The sequence below is a fragment of the Hemitrygon akajei genome, chromosome 18 (genome assembly GCF_048418815.1).
Source record: "Hemitrygon akajei chromosome 18, sHemAka1.3, whole genome shotgun sequence".
Lineage (NCBI taxonomy): Eukaryota > Metazoa > Chordata > Chondrichthyes > Myliobatiformes > Dasyatidae > Hemitrygon > Hemitrygon akajei.
The window spans coordinates 33,229,458-33,255,294 of NC_133141.1; the positions used below are offsets into that span (position 1 = coordinate 33,229,458).

Here is a 25,837-nt window from a genome sequence, read left to right on the forward strand (position 1 = left end):
ACGTGCATACGTCACAAGAATCATTGTGGGCGAGTACGCGCGCGCCGCCACCACCTTCTCCCTCCCCTACGGCAACAGAACCGCCGCGGGTGAGCAAGCGCGCCCCTTACGTCAACACACGCGCTCCTCCCGCCTGCGCCGAACTCCAATTCGAGCAGAGGGCTCGCCCTATTTCTTTTTTTTAAATTAAAAACTTAAGTCTCCCTCTTTCTGCCAGATTAAAAACACACTCGCAAGACCAACTTTGCAGCCCGTTTTATTGTGGTCGCTAACGGCAAACACTCGAGAAAAAAATAAAAACAACGATGTGATGAAGTTGGAAAGCTACTCGAATAATCGGATCCTCCATGGCTGCAGCCTCTGCGGGGAATGGGGGAAGAACGCCGAAGCACCCCTATATATAGACATTGAGTTCCACCTCTGCTCCTGCGCAGTGACGACAGAGACACTCGTGACAGGGTGGGGGGGGAGGCCATTGTGATATCTGCTCCCTAGTCGGCCGCAATGCGTCAACGGTTTCTTTCTTCAGTATTCTTTATTACTTGAAGCCACACCTACTGTAAAAACTGAACGCAATTTCTTCGTGATTAAACCAAAGGATTATGCAAACACCGCCTTAAAAGACGGAAAGGTCATCCAATCCCGCCTGACCAAATCGATATGATAGCCAATCCACAACGGGAGTAGGTGGGATATAGTCTTAAAGCTCTTTAGTATTTGAGGGAGCAGGACTGGTGCCTAGCTGCTCGATAGACATGACGAACAACCAATGGGTAGTGCGGAGCGTGGAAGGTCGCTGTTACGGGCGGATAGTATTTATTCCAAAATTAATTCCTGAGGAAACCTTATCGACCTGAAAAGGTTAATTTTTCAGTGGCGCTGCCTACGCAGCTTTTAGTATATTAATCATATTGATCTCAGGTTTTTGGGTATTATTTTTGAACCGCTCTAGCTTTTACTGATTGACGTAGATGATAGCCAATAAGAACAAGCGGCGCTGGGCGGCTGTTCATAATCCACCTATCAGGGAGGTGCCAGTGCGTGGAGTAATGATTGAGAGCACCACCAGTGTTGATTGACCTGAGCATCCAATAGCCGCGAGGGCTGCTTGTTAGATGGACGTGATCAGCGCGAGGCGGCTTCGTATTAACGTCCGGCGTTGATTGACGGATGTAACATCCAGTAGCTACGAGGAACATTTGGAGTCCGACCAATAGGAAGAGGAAGGGGTGTGATCGAGTCCTTGTTCGGTCGTCCATTGCCAGACTGGAAGTGGCTGAGTTGAGATTGGCGAACGTTGACGGAGTGAGGGTGAAGTCGTGCTTCTGCGGAAATATGCCTCTGGGTTCTGGAGGGAAGGTACGGTGGAGGATGGGGAGAAGCCTGCTGGAAAGTCTAGGGAGGGAGGGGTTGACTCTTGGGAGGAATCGGCCGGCATGGGGTTGGCGGGATAGTCCCCTTGATGGAGACAAGATGGCGGTGTGGCTTCGAGGTTCAGAGGTCAATGGAATCAAGGCCAACAAAAATCTCTATCATTCCACCTCCTAGATCGAATATTCGCCCCAAAACATGTCTGCCTCCCGTGTGGTTACGAACTGCCTCCTTGGCCAAACTCCATTCACAGTAATAGCTCACAGACGACTAACCATGTTGAAACTGAAGTCACTTGCACGGCTGGGTATGCCGGTCTCAAAACACATCTTCCATGGGATTAGCAGAAATGCAATAGCCGTCATCCCATGGAAGTCCCAACACTAAAACTGCTCTCGATCTAGTTGGGTAAAGATCAGTTCTGGCGTTGGGTTTAAAGGCAATCTCTAGGAGATTTGGCCAACAGAGAGACAGTGGATTGTTAGGAAAGCGTATAGAATACTTGCCTTTATTAATCAGCCTAAAATATAACAGCAGAGACGGGCCTGCAGCTTCTCACAAACTGCCTTAAAGGAGAAGTGAATTTGAATCATGTTTTTTCATCACTAACATGTCCTGATCAAGTGTCTTGCCCTGAAACATCAACTGTTTATTCCTTTACATAGATGCTGCCTGACCAGCTGAGTTCCTCCAGCATTTGTCTGTGTTGCTCAAGATACCCAGCATAATACATAGCCGATTACCATGCCGATTTTGACTGTTCCTCTTCCCACCCTATGCAATTCCCTTTTATCAGTTCATTCATCTCTGCAACATATGTTCCGAGAGGAGTGTTTCCTTTTCTCCACCATTGATGCTGCTCTCACCTGCATTTCCTCCATTTCCTCCATTTCCTGGACAGCAGTACTCACCCCTTCCCACCACCTTATCAGGGATAGAGTTCCTCTTGTCCTCACCTATCACCCCATGAACCTCCACATCCAACAAATCATTCTCTGCCAATTCTGCCATTTTTGGTTTGACTCTGCTATGCTAACAAACATGTCTTTACACCCACCCACCCACTCTCAACTTTCTGAAGGATACTGTGATTCCCTTATCCATTCTGACAGAAGGGGAGGGGATAAGAAAGAACAAAATTACCAGTATCTCCCTCCTGGGACATGTCCCTGCAAGTGAGAGAAATGCTACACCTGCCCATTCACCTCCATTCAGGGCCCCCAACAGTGCTTCCAGGTGAGGCAGCACTTCTCCTGTGGATCTGTTGGGATCATCTACTGTATCCCATGCTCCTGATGTAGCCACTTGTGCATTGGTGAGACCCAATGGTCCACTCTCCTCTCCTCTCCAGTCCTTTGCCTTTTGCACTTGTCACTGCCCAGCTTCTCACTTCATCCCTCACCCACTCAGCTTCACCTATCACCTTCTAGCTTGTTCTTCTCCCCCTCCCACCACCTTCTTATTCTGGCATCTTCCCCTTTCCTTTCCAGTCTTGATGAAGGGTGGGGTGGGGACACAGGATAGCTCCTGTAAGGTGCCAACTCACAGGATCTTGAAACTGCTCATGCTTTCCACTTCGAACCCCTCAATGAGGTCTGGTGTGTGTCCAACTTCCCCTTCCTGAAGTCCACAATCAGTTTCTTGGTCTTGATGTTCAGTGTAAGGTTGTTATTGAGACAACCCTCAACCAGCTGATCGAACTCACTCTTATATGCCACCTGAGATTTTACCACCAGCCGTGGTATCGGCGAAATTTTAGATTGCATTTGATTGCATTGTTTGGCTGTTTTTGCCTGTGCTCAGAGATAGGGGAGGGTGCAGAGAGTTATGGAAGACTCATCAGGGTTGAGATATTAGATGCTAAGGGTTCTGGTATTATGTGGGCAGATGCCAATACTGAGGTAAATCATCAGTCTTGGATAGCAGGTGAATGGTACAGTTCCCCCCCCCCCCCCACTGGTAGGGGGAACCAAAAGTAGAGGGCATAGATTAGGGGCTGACTTCAGCCTATTTTATCATGTACCTCCAAGTACCCCGAAACCACATCCTTAATAATAGACTCCAATATCTTTCTGACCACTGAGGTCAGGTTAACAGGCCTGTAATCTCCTTTCTTCTTCTTCTCTCAGTTCTGAATGAGTGGAGTGACATTTGCAATTTTCCAGCCCTTGGGAACCATGACAGAATTTATTGATTATTGAAAGATCATTACTAATGCCTCCATAATCTCTTCAGCTACCTCTTTCAGAACCCTGGGGTGTAGTCTATCTGATCCAGATGACATATCTGCCTCAGAAATTTTTATCATTTTTGCTCTTGTTTTGCACTGCTCATTTAATTTTATATATACAGTCGGCCCTTCTTATCCGTGGGGGATTGGTTCCGGGACCCTTTGCGGATACCAAAATTTGCGGATGCTGAAGTCCCTTATTCAACCTGTCTTAGTGCGGTGGACATTAGGACCTGGCGCCAGAGCTCTGAATCCGCAGTGTTTCTGTTCACGAAAATAATCACGGTCACGATTGAAAATAAAGTGGAAATAATAAAGCGATCGGAAAGAGGTGAAACGCCATCGGTCATTGTAAAAGCGTTAGGCTACGTCGGTCAACGATCAGAACAATTTTAAAGGATAAAGTGAGAAAGGCTCTGCCCCGATGAGAGCTATAATTATTACTAAGTAACGCAGTGGTTTAATTTTTGGGTTTTTGATCCTCCACATCAACCCGGCACGGTGGAGAGTGCGCTCCATAGCGATCTGTCACTAGATCGAGCTTGGAAACTTCCCGAGTCCGGTGCTGAAACATATGTCCTTAAGTGTTTCATATGCATAGAAAGGTAAAGTATATACTATATACTAAGACAAACGTTTGACTAACTGACGCTAAATAATACCAGATGTACCTGTTCCAACTTACTTAGTAAGAGAACTTCCGATTTTTTTCTACCCTAATGCATGATAACCCACGCACATCCTCCCATATACTTTAAATCGTCTCTAGATTACTTATAATACCTAATGCAATGAAAATGCTATATAAAATGGTAGTTATACTGCATTGTTTAGGGAATAATGACAAGAAAAAAAGTCTGTACATGCTCGAACAACAAGTGCTGGAAGAGCACTTAAGGGTTTTTGTGATTTGCGGATGGTTGAATTTGCGCATACGGAATCCGCGGATAAGGAGGGCCAACTGTATATTCCTTAAAGGCTAATTTGCAGGTTGAGTCAATGGTGAGGAAGGAAAATGTGATGTTGCCATTCATTTCAAGAGGACTAGAATATAAAAGCAAGGATGTAATGTTGAGCATTTAAAAAGCATTGGTGAGGCCTCACTTGGAGTATCATGAGCAGTTTTGGGCCCCTTATCTAAGAAAGGATGTGCTGACATTGGAGAAGGTTCAAAGGAGGTTCATGTAAATGATTCCAGGATTGAAAGGCTTATCATATGAGGAGCGTTTGATGGCTCTGGACCTGTAGTCACTGGAATTCAGAAGAATAAGGTCTTATTCTATTCCTGTATCTTATGAGCTTGTATGCCAGTGATATTAAACCTGATTCTGGATACTGAGGAGCCTTGACAGGATGGATACTCAGAGAATGTTAATCAAGGTGGGGGAGTGTTTAGAATGGTGGGGTGGGGGTGCAGGTACACAGTAACAGGGTAATTAATGGTCCATTTTAGACAGGTTGGGAGGAATTTCTTATATTATCTCTTATTATTTGGGTAAGCAGAATCACTGAAGATGTTCAAGGTCCCAAGGCAGATAGATCTTTACTCTGCAGAGAAGCTGTGGGGACTGATGGGAAGGAACAAAGCTGAGGTCAATGTGTGGCCAACTGCAACATTGACAAGTGATGAACCAGGCTGCTTTTGGGGTTCTTGTAAACCTCTTGAGTGAACAAAGGTGTCTTGTTCGATAATCTCTTTCTGTTTCCTAACACACCCCCACCATCAGCATTTATGCAGGACCGAACTGTCCTTCCGAGGACCTCTGTCATTGAGGGAGTTGAGCCCTGTCTGGAAAAAGGAGCATGAACCAACTACTGTTGTGTTTTACAGGTGTCAACGTGGGCCTAAGGGAGGTTCCGTGGCCATGAACAGAATCCGGATCCATGTGCTGCCTTCCACACGGGGGCGTCTCACCCCTATCCCCAGGGTGCAAGAGACCCTGGCCTGCTCCTTCTCTCACCGCCCATGCTCACAGCCCCGATTGGAGGGCCAGGAGTTCTGTCTCAAGCACATCCTTGAGGACAAGAACGCTCCCTTCAAGCAGTGCAGTTACGTCTCATCCAAAAATAGCAGGAGGTGCCCAAATGCAGCACCCAAACCAGAGAAGAAAGATGGGTAGGTGGTAGCCTTGGCATCTGGGACCTCGTGCTGGGAAAAGCACTATGATTATTTCCCAGAGGGGTTGGGTGGTGGTGGTGATGATCCCTTGCATACGCTGCTGCCCTCTTGGGCAAGAGGTGATGAGTTTGGGAGGGGTTATTGGAGCAGCCCAGGCGAATGTCTGCACGCTGCAGCTATTGACTGCCAGTGGTTAAGGGAATAATTGTGTTGGGGGCTGGGAGGTAAGTGGAATGGCGTGCTGCTTTGTCCCGGGTGAGGTCGAGTTTCTCACCCCAGTGATGTGGAGAGAGTTCCATCACACTCCTGACATGTAGACAGCAGAAAGGCCTTGAGGTGTCGGGGGTCTTGGGTGCCAGTCGTACAGGATTCCTCGCCTGCTCTTGTAGCCATGGTGTTGATGAGGAGCAAGGAAATGTTTCCTGGTGGTCCCTCTTCCCTAGCCACTTACTAGGGCTTGGGCTAGGTCAGGAGCTTTGGGCTTGCGCATTGCCCGCTAACCATCTGTCGTCTTCTGCTCCACTCTCCTTTTGCAGGGTCGTTTTCTGTACAGAGCATGCCCGAAGGAATGCATTGGCCATGAGGGTCCCATCGAAGAAGCCCAGCTCCAGCCCCTCACCTGAGGTGCTGCTTGCCCAGCTCAGCAGCTACCTGAAGAGTGATCTGGGCTCCCAGGGACCAGACAGCAGCCAGAGCGAGGCCAGCAAGATACTTGGTACGGGTTCCAGTGGCCGTGGGAGAGGGAAGGGCGCGGACAGAGCATTCATTGCAAGAGAGCAGAATTACAGAGAAATTACTTTAGTCAGAGGATGGTAAATCTATGGAATTTGTTGCCACAGGTGGCTGTGGAGGCCAAGTCATTAGGTGTATTTAAGGCAGAGATAGATGGGTTCTTGATTAGCCAGGGGAGTGGGGATGACTGGAAGAATTGGATCAGCCCATGATTGAATGGAGCAGACTCAATGGGCTGAATGGCCTACTTCTGCTCCTATATCTTACAGTCTTATGGACTGGAATATGAAAGCAAGGATGTAATGTTGAGTCTTTCTAAAGGCATTGGTCAGACTGCACTTGGACTATTGTGAACAGTTTTGGGCCCCTTAACTAAGAAAGGATGTGTGGGCATTGGAGAGGATCCAGAGGAGATTTACAAGAGTTATCCCAGGAATGAAAGGGTTGACGTATGAAAACTGTTTGATGGTTTTGGTCTCATACGAGCTGGAGCTTAGAGGAACTGAGTGGGGACTTCTCATTGAAACCTATTGAATATTGAAAGGCCTAGGCATGATGGAATGGCGGATGGGGCTTGATGTTTTGAGTCGCCTAATTCTGGTCTTATGTTTTATGGGCCCTGAAACAGTAGCTTCGCAAGAACAATTCTCTCCCTCCTTCCCTGCTTATTTCCCCAATATGGTGACTTGTTAGCAGTGAGTACAACCTTGCTGTGGTCTCTTGAGTTCTGTAGCTTCATTTCTCCTCTTCTCTGTACTGAACAACTGACCATTTAGTCTGGGACTGGGACTCCTGTACCTCCTACGAGAGGGAACATCAACTCCATGCCTGCCTTGTTAAATCCCATAGTATTATCTCCTCCTTTGAAACCCCAGAGAATACAGGACCTAGTCTCCTCACAGAACAGACTCTCGGTTCCAGGGATGGATCTGGTACAATCTCTACCCCATGCCCTCTGCCCTCAAGACACTTCATCAGGACTGGAAAGGAAGGGGGGAAGATGTCAGAATATTTTTTTCCTCTCCCTTCCCTCTCTCATTTCTCACGGCCTCTTGCTACTTCTCTTCACCTGCTTATCACATCCCCCTAGTGCCTCTTCCTTCCATGGTCCACTCTCCTCTCAGATTCCTTCTTCTCCAGACGTTTACCTTTCCCACCCACCTGGCTTCACCTATTACCTTCTAGCTAGTTCTCCTTCCCTCCCCCCCCCCCCCCCCCCACAAACCTTTTATTCTGGCCTCTTTCCCCTTCCTTTCCAGTCCTGAAGAAGGATCTCATCCTGAAACATCGACTGTTTATTCACTTTCATAGATGCCTCCTGATCTACTGAGTTCCTCCAGCATTTTTGTGTGTTTCCAGCATCTGCAGAATCTATTATGTTTAAGGCACTGATGAGGCTGCACCCAGAACTGTGTTGTAGAAAGAGTTTGGGTAGGACATACCACAACACAGTGTGAGGGCTAGGCAGGCCTGTGACTTGAGTTTTGGAGTGTAGGAGACTGAAGTGTTACCTTACAGTTGTATAAAACCACAAGACTTTTTCAGGGATGGGGATCCAAAAGCTACCACTGTAGCAGCAAAATGGGAGGTTATTCCTTGAGCTTCAGGAATGAGAGGTGTTTAAAACCAGAATTTTTCAGGTTGGGACTGAAAGGGGGATTCCTGAGAGTCTAGATCCAAGACATGGGCTCACAGTGAAGGGTGGGATGGGTTGGGGCAGAGGCAGACAGGTCTCACTTAAGGGAGTGAGAGATGAGGATGGATGAGACAAAGGCAAGACAGGGTAGTGGGGAGCCCAACCAGCATTCACCCTGCTTCTGATGCCCTCCTGTCCATCCACCTACAGATGAGGACAGTTGGAGTGAGGGGGAGCCCGAGACAGTGCTTCTGGACCAGACGTGGAGGGGCGACCCGGACAGTGAGGCCGACAGCATCGACAGTGACCAGGAGGACCCTCTAAAGTGAGTGAATGAGTGAGCGCCAACCATGCGCTAACCCTGAGGCTCCCATCAATCGAGATCAAACTTGTCCTCAGAGTGAGTCAACCTAGTGCAGGCCCAACATGAAGGAAGAGAGGCTCTTCACATTCTCTCACCTTCTCTGGGCCAAGCTGCTTCTTATTCTACCCACCATGTCCTAGTTCACTGCACCCACTCACATCCTCTTTGACATTACTGCCTTGCACCCAGCATTTTGTTAAAACTGCAGGTTCTCCATCTGACTATGAGACAGAAAGACATCAACACCAATATCACCAGTACTTAGAACTACAATACTACGTTTATTAAGACAGAACAGAGCAAGCATTAAGATACTTATCTAGGCGTGCACAGGCCCTTCTCACTGCAGCACACCTCCTGTTCTGCTGATCCACAGCACCCCTTTTCTTAGTAAAACCCCACGAAAACTACCCCCCCAGATCACTCTATACCCTTTCCACTGATACAAGATGCTGCAGTAACTGAAGTGAACCCCATCTCAAACCACCCAGTTAGAATCAGTCATCACTTGTCACCACTCTTAATGAGCCCCAGCCCTATGTTCACCATGTTCCTATGGCTGTCCCTACAGTATTACATTCTCAAGGTATATTCCCATAATAGTGATTAGAGACCCAGTAGACATTTCTGTTACATTTAAGGCCAAGGTGGTGATGAGACATTCCACTAGCACAAAGATTAACCTGTTACAATTTACCTAGGCATGCAGGAGTGTACACAGCAGAGGAGGTGGCACTGGTGATGCGGGAGAAGCTGATCCGCCTGCAGTCGCTCTACATTGACCAGTTCAAACGACTCCAACACCTGCTGAAGGAGAAGAGGCGACGTTACCTGCACTCCTGCAAGCCCGATCTTGAGGCTGCCGGTGAGTCAGAGCAGAGCATGGGCTGTGGAGGGAGCACAGAGCTCATGAAGGTGGAGTGAGTTTTGGATGTGTACAGCTGGGTGGTGTCTGGGACAGGCTACACTGTGGTACCTTCTCAGTGACTGGTGAATGTGTACAGAGAGGGGTGCTGGACATCATTTGAGGTTTTGGACCATTGTTGGGGCACCATTGTTAGAGTGGTTCTTTGAGGCTTCAGCGAGGAGAGGCTTGACTGAGAGAAGGCGAAAAAGCTGTAGGTAGGGTTTTTCCTTTGTTATTTTCCCTTTATTACAAAGTTAGACAGTAGGGATGCCAGGCAGAATTAGTTCAATGCTGTCCCTGGCTACTACACTTGCAAGAAGTCCAGCCAGCTGTAGCTTATAACACTGTGTTAGAAGGTGATTTGGGAGGGTGAGGGGGTGAAGAGCAGGCCATATAGAGAGGTAATTACACCCTAGGTGCAGAACACAGGAAATTGGATGACAGTCCGGAAGAGGACACTACTGCTGTGGCCACCTCCCTCAACAATAAATACACCACTTTGGATACTGTTGGGAGAGGGGAGTGGGTAACATAACAGGGGAAAGTCACAGTGGTCAGGTCTCTGGACTGAGTATGGCTCTGTGACTCAGAAGTGGGGGGAGAAGAAGCAAGCTGTGGTGAAAGGGGGTTCATGAGGGGATCAGAAAGGAGGTTCCATGGACAAGAACAAGATTCTGGGATGGTTTGTTGCCAGAGTTCAGGACATCTTGGATCAAGTCCTCAGCATTCTTCAGTGGAAGGCTAACCAGCCAGAAGTCATGGTCTATACAAGTATCACTCAATGACATGGGTAGGAAGAGTGCCAAGGTTCTGCAAAGTGAGTTCAGGGAGTTAGGTGCTAACTAAAGGACAGACCTCCAGGGTTGTAATTTTCAGTTTGCAAACTGTGCCACAAAATAGTAATGCCAGAAATAGGAAGATCATGAAGTGTAACATGTAGCTAAGGAGTTGGTGTAGGTGGGAGAGCATCAGATTTTTGGGTCGTTCGGCTCTCTTCCAGGAAAGGTAGGACCTATACAGAAGAGGCAGTTTGCACCTGAACTGGAGGGGGGGCTGATACCCTAGCAGGAAGGTTTGCTAGTGCTGCATAGTGGGATTTAAACTAGAGTTGCAGGGGGGTGGGAACCAGAGTGCCAGAACAGATAGGAGAGAGGTTGTGGAGACACGTTGCTAAAGCTTCAGACAAAATCAGGAATCAAAAGGTTGAGCATGGTGCAACTAATGTTTTCAGCGGTGTATATTTCAATGCAAGAAGTATCATAGGAAAGACAGATGCGCTCAGGCCGTGGATCAACATAAGGAATCATGGTATTGTAGCCATTAGTCAGACTTGGTTACAGGAGGGGCAGGACTGGCAGCTCAGTATTCCAGAGTTCCATTGTTTTAGGTGTGACTAAGCAGATGGGATTAAAGGGGAAGGGGTGGCATTACTTGTTAAGGAAAATGTCACGGTTGTCTTCAGTCAGGACACACTGGAGAACTCGTGTAATGAGGCTTTATGGGTGGAACTGAGGAATAAGAAAGGTATGATTGCGTTAATAGGGCTATATTATAGACCACCTGACAGTCTGCAGAATTTTAGAGGAACATATTTGTAGAGAGATTGCAGACTGTTGCAATTGTTATAGTAGGTGATTTTAACTTCCCATATATTGACTGGGACTCCCGTATTGTAAGAAGACTAGATGGGATAGAGTTTGTCAGATGTGTTCAGGAAAGCTTCTTTAGTCAGTACCTAGAAGTCCCAATGAGAGAGTGTGTGATATTTGATCTATTAGGGAATGAGACAGGACAGGTGACAAATGTTTGTGTAGGGGAACACTTTGTTTCTAGTGATCATAATGCCATTAGTTTCAAAGCAAAAAGATTGCAAGGGGCAAAATTCGTCCTCTGGAAGATCAGAATGGAAATCTATTTGTGGAGCCAAAAGAGATTGGAGAGATGTTAAAAGAATTTTTTGATCTGTATTTACTTGGAAGATGGACAGAGTCTATAAAAGTGAGGCAAAGCAGCAGCGAGGTAATGGATCCAATACAGATTAGGGAAGAGGAGGTGTTTGTTGTCCTTGAGGCAAATTAGGGTGGATAAATCCCCAGGGCCTGACAAGGTGTTCCCTTGGATCCCAGGGGAGGCAAGTGTAGAAATTGCAGGAGCCCTAGCAGAGATAGTTAAATCATCCTCAGTGACAGGTGAGGTACTAGAGGGCTAATGTTGTTCTGCTGTTTAAGAAAGACTAAAAATACAACACGGAATTATAGGCCAGTGGGCCTGACATCAGTGGTGGGAAAGTTATTGGAAGGTTTTCTATGGGACTGCATATGAGTATTTGGACAGACAGGAATTGATTAGGGATAGTCAGCATGGCTTTATCCAAGGCAGGTCATGTCTTAAGAGTTTTTCAAGGAAGTTACCAGGAAAGTTGATTTAAGGCAAGGCAGTGGATGTTGCCTGTGTGGACCTTAGCAAGGCATGCTGGAAGTCCCAGGTGTTGGGGCAGAAGTGGGTGAAGTTGCCATTACTTAGGGAGAAAGTTCTTGGGAAACTGAAAGGTCTGATGGTAGGTAAGTCACCTGACCAAACAGTCTACACTCCAGGGTTCTGAAAGAGCTGAAGAGATTGTGGAGGCATTAATAATGACCTTTCAAGAATGAGTTGATTCTGACATGGTTCTGGAGGACTGGAAAATAGCAGACGTCTCTCCACTCTTCAAGAAGGGAGAGAGGCAGGTGAAAGGAAATTATGGGCCATTTAGGCTGACCTCAGTGATTGGGAAGATGTTGGAATCGATTGTTAAAGATGTGGTTTCTGGGTACTTGGAGACACATGGTAAAATAGGCCACGGTCAGCATGGTTTCCTCATTGGAAAATCTTGCCTGACAAATCTTTTGGAATTATTTGAAGCATGATAGACAAATAATTGGTGGATGTTGTACTGTATACTTGCAGTTTCAGAAGGCCTTTGACCAGGTGCCACACATGAGGCATGATAAGAGCAAATGGTATTACAAGAAAGAGTCTAGCATAGATAAAGTAGTGGCTGATAGGCAGGAGGAAAAGAGGGGGAATAAAGGGGGCCTTTTCTGTTTGGCTGCTGGTGACTAATGGTGTTCCACAGGGACCTGAGTTGAGACCACTTCTTGCGTTATGTGTCATTGATTTGGATGATAGAATTGATGGTTTTGTTGCAAACTTAGCAGACAATATGTAGATGGGTGGAGAGGCAGATAGTTTTGAGGAGGTAAAGATGCTACAGAAGGACTTAAACAGATCAGGAGAATGGGCAAAGAAGTAGCAGATGGAATACAGTGTTGGGAAGTGTACGATCATGCACTTCGGTGAAGAAACAAAAGGGTAGATTAAATGGAGAGCAAATTCAAAAGCCTGAATGCAAAGGGACTTGAGAGTCCTTGTGCAGGATTCCCTAAAGGTTAATTTGCAGATTGAATCTGGGGTGAGGAAGGCAAATGCGATGTTCGCATTCGTTTTGAGAGGACTAGAATATAAAAGCAAGGATGTAATGCTGAGACTTTATAAAGTACTGGTGAGACCTCACTTAGAGTATTATGAGCAGTTTTGGGACCCTTTTCTAAGAAAGGATGTGCTGACACTGGAGACAGATCAAAGGATTTTCACGAAAATGGTTCCGAGATCAAAAGGTTGTCATATGAGGAGCATTTGATGGCTCTGGGTCTGTAATCACTGGAATTCAGAAGAATTCAGAGGAGTGACCTCATTGAAACCTTTCGAATGTTGAAAGGCCTCAATAAAGAGGTTGTGGAGAGGAAGTTTCTTATGGTGGGAGAGTCTAAGACCAGAGGGGACAGCCTCTGGATCGAGAGCATCCTTTTAAAACAGAGATGACGTCGATCTGCCTCTCTACCAGAGGCCTTTAGGTTCAACTCAGGGAATAACTGTCAAACACAGAGTCTCTGCTCACTGAGCTTGAGAAAATCTGCAGCCTAGTGAGCCCAGAATACTGCGTGGAGCCGCTGTTATACATTGTCATCACATGCAGATAAGGGTAGACTGAAAAGCTTCTCATGGAACAAACACTTCTTTGTTCACACATTATTTTCACAGAACGACTTGTCAAGCTGCCAATAAGTCAGTTAGGTTCTCGCCCTTTTAATTCTGCATTTCATTCCTCAATGAGACATGATTTCTTTAGCCAGAGAGTGATGAATCTGTAGAATTTGTTGCCACAGGTGGCTTTGGAGGCCAAGTCATTGGGTATATTTAAGGCAGAGGTTGATAGATTCTTGATTGGTCAGGGCATGAAGGGAAAATGGATTAGCCATGATGAAATGGCGGAGCAGACTCGATGGGGCAAATGGTTTAATTCTGCTCCTATAGATTATATAACAATTACAGCACGGAAACAGGCCATCTCGGCCCTTCTAGTCCGTGCCAAATGCTTACTCTGACCTAGTCCCACTGGCCCACACTCAGCCCATAACCCTCCATTCCTTTCCTATCCAATTTTTCTTTAAATGACAATACCGAACCTGCCTCTACCGCTTCTACTGGAAGCTCGTTCCACACAGCTACCACTCTCTGAGTAAAGAAATTGGTGTGTCATTATAGTCATATCTGACAAGTTTCCACCTTGGAGATTGGTCAGGAAGGTTCAGTTGCTTGGCATTCAAGATGAGGTAATAAATTGGATTAGACATTGGCTTTGGCTTTGTGGGAGAAGCCAGAGTGGTAGTAGATGGTTTCCCCTCTTACTGGAGGCTTGTGACTAGTGATGTGCCGCAGGGATTGGTGCTGGGTCTATATCAACGATCTGATGATGATGTGAGTAACTGGATCAGCAAATTTGTGGATGGCACTAAGATCAGCGGGATCTGGACCAGTTGGAAAAATGGCAGATGGAATTCAATACAGACAAGTGCGAGGTGTTGCCTTGTCATTTTTAAGCCATTCCTGTGTAGTTTTGGGTTTATGCTTGGGGTCATTGTCTTGCTGGAAAACAAATCTTCTCCCAAGTTGGAGTTCTCTTGCAGACTGCATCAGTTTTCCTCCAGGATTTCCCTGTATTTTGCTGCATTCATTTTACCCCCCTCCTTCACAAGCCTTCCAGAGCATGATGCAGTGAAGCATCCCCACAGCATGATGCAGCCACCACCATGCTTCACACTAGGGATGGTGTGTCTTTGATGTGTGGTGTTTGGCTAACGGCAAGCATAGCATTTAGTCTGATGGCCAGAAAGCTTAATTCCTCCAGCATTTTGTGTGTGGGCCTTAATTTTGCTCTCATCAGACCATAGAACTTCCTTCCAGCTGACTTCAGAGTTTTCCACATGCCTTCTGGCAAACTCTAGCTGAGATTTCATGTGAGTTTTTTCAACAGTGGCTGTCTCTTTGCCACTCTCCAATCTCAGCCACTGAAGCTTGTAACTCCTCCAGAGCTGTCACAGATCTTTTGGTGGCCTCCCTCACTAGTCCCCACAGTCATTCAGTTTTTGAGGACAGCCTGCTCTAGGCAGATTTACAGCTGTGCCATATTCTTTCCATTTCTCGATTGACTTAACTTTATTCTAAGGGATATTCAGTGACTTGGAAATTTTCTTGTATCCATCTCCTGACTTGTGCTTTTCAATAACCTTTTTGCGGGGTTACTTGGTGTGTTTTTTTGTCTTCATGGTGTAGTTTTTGCCAGAATACGAACTCACCAACAATTGGACCTTCCAGATACAGGTGTATTTTTACTGCAATCAATTGCACACAGGTGATCTCCATTTAACTAATTATGTGACTTCTAAAACCAATTGGCTGCACCAGTGATGATTTGGTGTGTCATTTTAAAGGGGGGGGGTGAATACTTGTACAATTAATTATTTTGCTTTTTATATTAGGACTTTATTCCTTGGATTGTAAGAGAATGAGGGGAGATTTAATAGCAGTATACAAAATTATGAGGGGTGTAGATAGAGTAAATGCAAGCAGGGTATTACACCAAGGGTGGGTTAAACTACAATTAGAGGTCATAGGTTAAGGATGAAAGGTGAGAAGTTTAAGGGGAACACGAGGGGGAACTTCTTCACTCAGGGTGGTGAGAATGTGGAACGAGTTGGCAAAACAAGTGGTGCATGTGAGCTCAATTTCAACGTTTAAGAGACGTTTGCATAGGTACATGGAGGGCTACGGTTCAGGTACAGGTCAGTGGGGTTGGGTGGCTTAAATGGTTCGGCATGGACTAGGTGAGGCCAAGGGCCTGTTTCTGTGTTGTGCTTTTCTATGACTATTACCCCCTCAGTGACCAGCACTGAGGAATCGGTGACTTGGTGTGTGGCTGAGGAGGTGGGGGGGGTGGAATGGGACTGATGGTGTAACCCAGTGTCTGTCTGTCTCTCTCCCCCTCTCCCCCTCTCTCCCCCCATTGCTGGAGGTAGGTGGTAGTCCGGAGGCCATGCTGACGAAAGAGCGGGTGGACCTGCGTAAGCTGAGGGCCTTGCGACGGTATCGCCGGCGATATGGGCTGGAGGCACTGCTGCACCGGCAACTGAAGGAGAGGCGGGTGATGGCCAGTGAGGGGGGCCCACACCAGGTCTGAGGGCGGATGAGGGGTTTGGTTGGGGATTGGGTGTGCCGGGGGTGAGGGGTCAGGGTGGGGGATTGGGAGTGAGGTTAGGGTGATTGGGTGGATGAGGGACAGGACATGAGAAGTTGAGGGTGAGGGATCAGGGTGGGTATTGGGCGTGGTGATTCAGTTTTGGGTGCGTCGGTTGCTGGGAGGACTTTGGGGTGAGCGGGCAGATGCGGTGGACTTTGCCCCACTGACCAGTGTTTCCTCTCTTCCCCAGCAGGCACAGCCCAGCGCCCGCCAGACCCAGCGCTGTGTGGTGGTAACAGATGGGCTCCGGTGTCCTGCTCCCTCTCTTCCACTCAGTAGGCACTGCCTTAACCGTATCCTTCCTCACACACCCTCACTGGGGGTGTGGCTATGTGATCCCTCTGTTTAGGGATGGGTCCTGTGTTTGGGGTCTCTGGTTTGGTCTCCAGGTCACATTGGGGAAACTAGATGCCCTTCTCTGTCAGCCCTGTGGTGGGATGGGGAAGGTGGCACAGAAGAAACCCCCCCAGAATGCTATTCGCTTTAACCTGCTGTCAGATATCTGTCAAGACCCCAGCCAGGTGCTGTTCCAGCCATGCGCGGGGGTGAAGGAGGTGCCCTGCACAAAGCCTGTGCCCCTGAGCCAGGCGGAGCAGCCCTGCTGCCCCCTACATCTGCAGGTGCCCCCGCAAATGTACCAGCCTGAACCTGCCCTCTGTGCCTCCCAGCAGCTGCAGAGCGGGCCAGCCGACCTGTACCTGAGTGCAGCCGAGCTCCAGCCGTCCGAGGTGCTGCCACTGGAGTTCAGCGAGGTGAGCCCAGGATGGTGGGGGGTGGGGTGCCTGGGAATTCTGGGCACGAATGTCCACTTTCTGAAATGCTGCCTGGGTGCAACTTGGGTCCTCCCTCCAAGGTGAGAGAATTCAACATTTGTCTCCTTCATCCCTCGGGCAACATAGGAGTTATTTCCCTCCTCAGACCACTCATGTGAAGGTGTTTCTGCAATGCTGTCAGAGAGGGAGTTCCCAGGATGTAATGGGGAAAGAACAGTCAATATATTTCTCAGCATCCCCTGCCCTTGCCCTTCTGGGCCCATTGTGTATCAGTGATGGAAGGAGAGGTTGACTGATGAAGCTAGTCTGTCCAGGGGTCAGACAGGGAGAGTCGCTCACCACAGGAAACCTGACCTGAACTATGTTAACTGAGAATATTGTAACACACAAAACACTGGAGGAACTCAGCAGGTTAGGCAGCATCTATGAAGAGGAATAAATGGTTGACATTTCGGGCCAAAGCCCTTCATCAGAGCATGGTCTCGGACTGAAACCTCAACTGTTTATTAATTTCCATAGATACTGCCTAAACCTCTGAGCTCCTCCAGCATTTTGTGTGTGTTGCTCTCGATTTCCAGCAACTGCAGAATCTCATGTTCAGAATTTTGTAGGAGCCTTTACTGGGCATCTTGGTCTCGCGTAGAGATGGGAAAGGGGACTGGCTGGATGTACAGTGAGTGATGGGGAGAGCATGGTGTGTATGTCAGTATGTGATGTGTTGAAGGGGAAGAGGTGCCTGGATGTACAGGAAGGGGTAGGCTCCAATGTATGTCTTGTGTAATACTGTCGTGACACAGTCCAGGGTGTGTTGGAGTGGAAGGGATGAGTAGGTGAGTGTGAGGGGTGTGATCCCACAGTACCTGGTAGGTGGGAGGGGAGGGAATGACTGGATATACAGCACGTTAGTCATGTATAGGTGAGTGTGTGAGGGGTGTGATCTCACATTACTTGGTGTGTGAAAGGAGTGCAGGAGGCGACTGGATTTATGGGGAGATTAACATAGAACACACAATGTGCCTAACCATTTAAATTAGGAATCAGATGGCTAACTAAATAAATCCCTTCTGCTTTCACAATGTCCATATCCTTTCATTTCCCTCACATTCATGTACCATGAAACATCTCTTAGAAGTCTACAGTTGCAAGAAAGTTTGTGAACCCTTTGCAACTACCAGGTTTTCTGCATTAATTATTCAAAATATGGTCTGATCTTCATTGAGTCACAATAATGGACAAACACAATCTGCCTAAACTAATAACACAAACTTTTCATGTCTTTTTGAATACATTGGGGGTTAATCATTCACAATCCAGGCTGGAAAAAGTATGTGAACCCTTGTATTTAATAACCTCCTTACACATCAATAACCTCCACTGGACATTTCCTGAGGCTGATGATCAGACTTGATCACAACGACAAGGATGTCATTGTGATCAAGTTTCAGTTCATCAATATTCCTGGGATACCTTGCATGAACAGCCACAACACATGCCACAACATCTCAATTGGGTTAAGGTCTGGACTCTGACTTGGCCATTACAAAACACAAATGTTGTTCTTTTTAAACCATTCTGCTGTTGATTTACTCTTGTTTTTCAGACCATTGTCTTGTTGCGTCATCCAACTTCTATTAAGGTTCAGGTGACGGACCACTACCCTGGCATTCCCCTGTAAAATGTCTTGATACAATTGTGAATTCATTGTTCCCCTCAACAATTGCAAGCTGTCCAGGCCCTGAAGCAGCAAAAGAGCTCCAAAACTATGATGTTTCTTCAACGATGCTTCACGGTTGGGATGGTGTGCAGTGCCCTTTTTCCTCTAAACATAGCAGTGTGCATTTCTGTGAAAAGCATTGTGGAACATCCAGGTGATCTTTTGCAAATTTGAGATGTGCAGCAATTTCTTTTCTTTTTTGAAGTGCAGTAGTTTTCACCATGGTGTCCTTCCACGAACACCATTCCTGTTCAGTTTTTTTTCTTATAGTGGGCACATGAACAGTGACTTTAGCAAGTTCTAGAGATTTCTGCAGGTCTTTTGCTGTTACCCTGGAGTTCTTTTTCACCTCCTTCAGCATTGCACGTTGTGCTCTTGGTGTGATCTTTGCAGGATACCCACTCCTAGGGAGAGTAGCAACAGTACTGAGGTTCCTCCATTTGTAGACAGTTTCTCTTACTGTGGTCTGATAAACACTCTGGTCTTTAGAAATGCCTTTGTAGCCTTTTCCAGCTTCATGCATCTCTACAATTCATCTAAGGTCCTCTGAAACTTGTTTTGATGGAGGCACGGTGCACATAAAGAGATCTTTCTTGCGAAGAGCAGGCTCATTCAGTAACCTGACGTTGTCTTTTTTTAGAGCAGGACACCTCTACAACCCACACCTCCAAACTCATCTCATTGACTGGAACACCTGACTCCAAATAGCTTTGCAGAAGGCATTACTCCAGAGGTTCACAGACTTTTTTGAACCTGGACTGTAGTTGTTTAAATGGTGTACTCTGTATTGACAAGAAAAGTACAATTGTTTGAGTCTTATTAGTTTAGGCAGGTTGTGTTTGTCTATTATTGTGACTGAGATTGAGATCATACTGCATTTTATGAGTATTTAATGCAGAAAACCAGGTAATTGCAAAGGGTTATCACACCACCCCACACAGCCACCATTTTCTGTGGGTTTTAAAAAAAACCCTTGTGTCTCCTTTGAACTTGCCTCCTTTCACCTTAAGTGCATATCCTCTGGTATTGGACATTTCAACCCTGGGGGAAAAGATACTGTGTGTTTACTCTATTTATGCATCTGATAATCTTCTAAGCCTCTATCAGATCTCGCCTCAGCCTCCACTTCTCAGGCAGGTTTGTCCAACCTCTGGCACATTAGCAAATGCCCTCTAATCCAGGCAGCATCCTGATGAACCTCTTCCAAAGCCTTGACATTCTTCCTATAATGGGGAGACCAGAACTGTATGCTATACTCCAGATGATTTGCTTTTAAAGCTGTAACATAACTTACTGACTTTTGAACCCTGCTACAACTAATAAAGGCAAGCATTGCATATGACTATTTCTCCACCCTATCAACCTGTGTAGCCACTTTGAGGGAGCTGTGAACGTGGACCCCAAGAGCCCTCTGCTCATCAACACTGTTAAGGATCTTGCCCTTAACAGTGTACTGTCTCCTTGCATCTGACCTACCAAGGTGCAACACTTCACATTTGGCCAGGTTAAACTCCCATCTGCCATTTCTCCAACAGTATCTGCAACTGATCTATATCCTGTTTTATTCTTTGTCAGTCGTCTACACTATCCGCAACACCACCCATCTTCATATTATCTGCAAACTAACTTATCCAGTTACATTTTCATTCAGGTTATTTATATACTGAACATCACAAACAGCAGAGGTCCCAGTACAGATCCCTGTGGAACACCACTAATCACAGACCTCCAGTCCCTTCAACACTACCCTCTGTCTTCTATGGGCAAGCCAGTTCTTAATTCAGATGGCCAATTCACCGCAGTTCCCGTGCATCTTAATCTTCTGGATGAGCTTCGCATGAGGGGCCTTGCACTTTACTCAAATCTACACAAAGGGTCCTCTGTAAGGTGTTGGAATGTGAAGGGCACATCCAATGACACAGAGCATTAATGGGGCTTTGATGTTGAAGGATTTGGTATCCCAAACTCCCAGTAGCACCAGGCTCTGAATCAAGACCACCGGTTTGTTGTAGCCGGCGGTTTCAAACAGTTAGCCGACAGTGAACTCTCCCTGTGGTCTTTGGGTTTACTTACAATTCCAGCCAGATCATCAGGGAGAGACACAAGGTCGTGTGGACTGGGCTGTTGCCTGTCTGCACCTTCAACATTCCTAGTGGCTGTGGACATTTTCACTGCAAACTCCTTAGATCAGAGCCAAAGGGTCCTTAGCCAAAGGTTTGGTGCAGTGAGGGAGATGGGGAGGCGTAGATAAGGAGTTCCAGAGCTTGGGGACCTGGGTAACTGAAGGAGGAAAGGGAGGTTGAGTTGAGAGGATTACATGGATCAGGGGTTTAGGGGCTGGAGGGGGTCACAGACGGGAGGGTTGTCAGGTACTTAAGAGGTTATGGGAGGGGTATTGGGGTGGGACTAGGGTGAGTCTTCCTCTCTAACAGTGTTATTATCCTCTATAGGACTGCCTGGACGTGGTGGGTGACAGTCTGCAGTGCCCGCCCTCACCGCTCTTTGACCCTGCCCAGGGCACCAGCACCCAGTCAACAGACGAGTCAGACTTGGCAGAGGTCAGTGTGGACGCGGGTTAGCCCCATGGGGGATGGGGGCACTCCTCGACCCGCTAAGACTGGCCACTGAATTTAACCCTGCACTGAGTATCTTAACGTCACCATCCATTGCCTTCGCTCCCCATGAGAACCAAATGGCCCCCCGCCTCCTGACCCATGTAGCAGCATGGAGGGGCCAAATGGTCACTTACAATAGACAATAGGTGCAGAAGTAGACCATTCGGCCCTTCGAGCCTGCACCGCCATTTTGAGATCATGGCTGATCAACTACTATCAATACCCGGTTCCTGCCTTGTCCCCATATCCCTTGATTCCCCTATCCATAAGATACCTATCTAGCTCCTTCTTGAAAGCATCCAGAGAATTGGCCTCCACTAGCTTCCGAGGCAGTGCATTCCAGACCCCCACAACTCTCTGGGAGAAGAAGTTTTTCCTTAACTTTGTCCTAAATAACCTACCCCTTATTCTCAAACCATGCCCTCTGGTACTGGACTCTCCCAGCATCTGGAACATATTTCCTGCCTCTATCTTGTCCAATCCCTTAATAATCTTATAATTTTCAATCAGATCCCCTCTCAATCTCCTTAATTCCAGCGTGTACAAGCCCAGTCTCTCTAACCTCTCTGCGTAAGACAGTCCTGACATCCCAGGAATTAACCTCGTGAATCTACGCTGCACTTCCTCTACAGCCAGGATGTCCTTCCTTAACCCTGGAGACCAAATCTGTACACAATACTCCAGGTGTGGTCTCACCAGGGCTCTGTACAAATGCAAGAGGATTTCCTTGCTCTTGTACTCAATTCCCTTTGTAATAAAGGCCAACATTCCATTAGCCTTCTTCACTGCCTGCTGCACTTGCTCATTCACCTTCAGTGACTGATGAACAAGGACTCCAAGATCTCTTTGTATTACTCCCTTACCCAACTCTATACCGTTCAGATAATAATCTGCCTTCCTGTTCTTACTCCCAAAGTGGATAACCTCACACTTATTCACATTAAACATCATCTGCCAAGTATCTGCCCACTCACCCAGCCTATCCAAGTCACCCTGAATTCTCCTAACATCCTCATCACATGTCACACTGCCACCCAGCTTAGTATCATCAGCAAATTTGCTGATGTTATTTTCAATGCCTTCATCCAAATCGTTGACGTAAATTGTAAACAGCTGTGGTCCCAATACCGAGCCCTGTGGCACCCCACTAGTCACCACCTGCCATTCCGAGAAACACCCATTCACCGCTACCCTTTGCTTTCTATCTGCCAACCAGTTTTCTATCCATGTCAATGTCTTCCCCCTGATGCCCTGAGCTTTGATTTTACCCACCAATCTCCTATGTGGGACCTTATCAAATGCCTTCTGAAAATCGAGGTATACTACATCCACTGGGTCTCCCCCGTCTAATTTCTTGGTTACATCCTCGAAAAACTCCAACAGATTAGTCAAGCATGCTTTGCCCTTGGTAAATCCATGCTGGCTCGGCCCAATCCTATCACTGCTATCTAGATATGCCACTATTTCATCCTTAATAATGGACTCTAGCATCTTCCCCACCACCGATGTCAGGCTGACAGGTCGATAGTTCTCTGTTTTCTCCCTCCCTCCTTTCTTAAAAAGTGGGATAACATTAGCCATTCTCCAATCCTCAGGAACTGATCCTGAATCTAAGGAACATTGGAAAATGATTACCAATGCATCCGCAATTTCCAGGGCCACCTCCTTTAGTACCCTAGGATGCAGACCATCTGGACCTGGGGATTTGTCAGCCTTCAGTCCCATCAGTCTTCTCAACACCGTTTCCTTCCTAATGTCAATCTGTTTCATTTCCTCTGTTACCCTATGTCCTTGGCCCATCCATACATCTGGGAGATTGCTTGTGTCTTCCTTAGTGAAAACAGATCTAAAGTACTCATTAAATTCTTCTGCCATTTCTCTGTTTCCCATAACAATTTCACCTAATTCATTCTTCAAGGGCCCAACATTGTTCTTAACTATCTTTTTTCTCTTCACATACCTAAAAAAGCTTTTGCTATCTTCCTTTATATTCCTAGCTAGCTTGCGTTCGTACCTCATTTTTTCTCCCCGTATTGTCTTTTTAGTTAAGTTCTGTTGTTCCTTAAAAATTTCCCAATCATCTGTCCTCCCACTCACCTTAGCTCTGTCATACTTCCTTTTTTTTAATGCTATGCAATCTCTGACTTCCTTTGTCAACCACTGTGGCCCCTTTCCCCCCCTTTGAATCCTTCCTTCTCTGGGGGATGAACTGATTTTGCACCTTGTGCATTATTCCCAAGAATACCTGCCATTGCTGTTCCACTGTCTTTTCTGCTAGGCTATCTGTCCAGTCCCTCATGGCTCCATAGTTTCCCCTGTTCAACTGCAACACTGACACTTCCGAGCTGCCCTTATCCTTCTCAAATTGCAGATAAAAACTTATCATATTATGATCACTACCTCCTAATGGCTCCCTTACTGCAAGATCGCTTATCAAATCCTGTTCATTACATAACACTAAATCCAGAATAACCTTGTCCCTGGTCGGCTCTTGTACAAGCTGTTCCAAGAATGCATCCCTTAGGCACTCTACAAACTCCCTATCCTGTGGTCCAGCACCAACCTGATTCTCCCAGTTCACCTGCATATTGAAATCCCCCATAACTACTGCGACATTACCTTTGCCACATGCCAATGTTAACTCCCTATTCAACTGGCACCCAATATCCATGCTACTGTTTGGTGGCCTGTAGACAACACCCATTTGGGTCCTTTTGCCCTTACTGTTCCTCAATTCTATCCACACAGACTCTACTTCTTTTGCCCCTATGTCCCCCCTTGCAAAAGACTGAATCTCATTCCTCACCAACAGGGCCACCCCACCCCCTCTGCCCACATTTCTGTCCCTACGATAGCACGTATACCCTTGAACATTCATTTCCCAGGTCTGATCTCCCTGCAGCCATGTCTCCGTTATCCCAACAACATCATAGTTACCCATTCGCACCTGGGCTTCAAGCTCATCCGCCTATTTCTGACATTTCGTGCATTCAGATATAGAATTTTTAGCCCATTTCTCCTCTCTATTTGAATCGCTGCCTATTGTGCTTAACCCAGCTCCCCGAACTCCCATCGGGCTATATGCCCCTAGAATTTTGTTGTCCTTCCTAAATTTACTTATTCTTTCAACACATTTAACTCCATGTTCCGTCAGACCATCCCTCTGCACGTGTCCTCCTTATCACTTGTTCCGCCTCACCTTTCTGTACTACACACTTAATATTCCGGAACCGTGTAGTCCCCACCTGTCCTTTATTCTTCCTCCCGCTATCCTCTCTCACATTCTGGATCCCCCCCCCAAAGAAGCACTAGCAAACTTCCCTGCAAGAATGTTAGTACCGCTCCAGTTCAGGTGTAAACCGTCCCTTCGGAACAGATCCCACTTTCTCTGGAACAAAGCCCAATTATCTACAAACCTGAAGCCCTCCCTCCTGCACCATCCTCTCAGCCACGTATTAATCTTTATAATCTTTCTGTTCCTTGCCTCACTCGCACGTGGCACAGGTAGCAATCCAGAGATTGTTACCCTGGGGGTCCTTCTCTTCAGCTTCGTACCTAACTCCCTGAACTCCCTACGCAGGACCCCCTCACTCATCTGACCCACATCATTGGTCCCTACATGGACCACAACATCTGGATTCTTGCCCTCCCTCTCGAGAATAACCTGCACCCGATCTGAGATGTCTCGGACCCCGGCACCAGGGAAGCAACATACCATCCGAGACTCCCGATCTTCCCCACAAAATCTCCTATCCGCCCCCCTGACTATAGAATCCCCTATCAATACTGCTCTCTTCTCTTCCCTCCTCCCCTTCCTAGTCGAGGGTCCAACCTCAGTGCCAGAGACAGGACCACTGCAGCTTGTTCCTGGTAGGTCATCCCCACCAACAGTATCCAAAACAGTATACTTATTTTTGATGGGAACGGCCACAGGGGTGTTCTTCTCTCTCTGTCTGCTCCCTCTGCCTCTCTTGACTGTCACCCATTTGCCTACCTCCTGTCTTTTCGGTGTGACTACCTCCCGATAACTCTTATCTATCTCTGCCTCCCAAATGATCCGTAGTTCATCCAGCTCCTGCTCCAATTCCTTAACTCAGTCTGATAGGAGCTGCAGCTGGATGCACCTATTGCAGGTGTGCACCACTTGTGTGCTTCCTGTAGGTGCCCAGCTTCAGCAGTGGCCAAAGCTAGTCTCCTGTCTCATCACCTGTCCACCCTTCACTTCCCCTATGTGTGACCAATTTGCCTCCTGTACTTTCATCTCTCACCACCTGTCTCTCTTCACCCCACAGGCTACCTTGCAGACGGTCTCTCAGACCCACAGCACCAGAGACCACAATGGTACCAGGGATATCAGCTGAACAGCAAGCAAGACCCAATGGTGGGGGCTACTAACTTGAGGCTGCTACCTCCTGTATCTCTACAGGATGGTGACCAGCAGGGTGGGGATCTTTCCCCGGGCACATGGTGGGAGGGTATCATGCTTCTAACACCTGGTGTGGGGTCACACTGTGGAAGAGGTCATGTCCCAGTGCTCCTGTTTCTATCACCTCTTCCCCTCCCCCCTCCACCACATTGTATCATTGCACATTTGCCACCCTTCAGCTATTGTCCTGATACCTCTCCCTTCCCACCATCGGGGATGTTTGTAGCAATGTGGCAAAGCATTGACCAAAGAGGTGGCAGTGTGATCACTGGTTCCATTAAAGGCTTTCAAATAGATGTTTGTTTGTGTCATATTCTTGCTAGAGTGAACTCAG

The 25,837-nt window shown here is 47.1% G+C and overlaps 1 protein-coding gene across 2 annotated transcripts; it reads left to right on the forward strand.

Annotated features, from left to right (window-relative positions):
- Positions 1-1,158: 1,158 nt before the first annotated feature.
- LOC140741272 (KAT8 regulatory NSL complex subunit 2-like) lies at positions 1,159-25,797 on the forward strand. Of its 2 annotated transcripts, none has more exons than XM_073071268.1 (10): positions 1,159-1,359; positions 5,433-5,717; positions 6,257-6,435; positions 8,299-8,413; positions 9,154-9,317; positions 15,755-15,909; positions 16,169-16,268; positions 16,474-16,727; positions 20,913-21,020; positions 25,370-25,797. In XM_073071268.1, exons 2-10 carry the CDS (start codon positions 5,467-5,469, stop codon positions 25,436-25,438), a joined length of 1,395 nt encoding a protein of 464 aa, XP_072927369.1. In that variant the 5' UTR covers positions 1,159-1,359; positions 5,433-5,466; the 3' UTR covers positions 25,439-25,797. The 2 variants fall into 2 exon arrangements, with proteins under 2 accessions (XP_072927369.1, XP_072927367.1); XM_073071266.1 differs by having other exon boundaries at positions 1,167-1,359; positions 16,166-16,268.
- The last annotated feature ends 40 nt before the right edge of the window (positions 25,798-25,837 follow it).

Excerpts from the sequence above, each read along its gene's own strand:
- LOC140741272 (XM_073071266.1), top strand. The coding sequence starts at position 5,467 with ATGAACAGAATCCGGATCCATGTGCTGCCTTCCACACGGGGGCGTCTC. Across the intron at positions 5,718-6,256 it reads AAACCAGAGAAGAAAGATGG|GGTCGTTTTCTGTACAGAGC; the intron begins GTAGGTGGTAGC and ends CTCCTTTTGCAG. Across the intron at positions 6,436-8,298 it reads CGAGGCCAGCAAGATACTTG|ATGAGGACAGTTGGAGTGAG; the intron begins GTACGGGTTCCA and ends ATCCACCTACAG.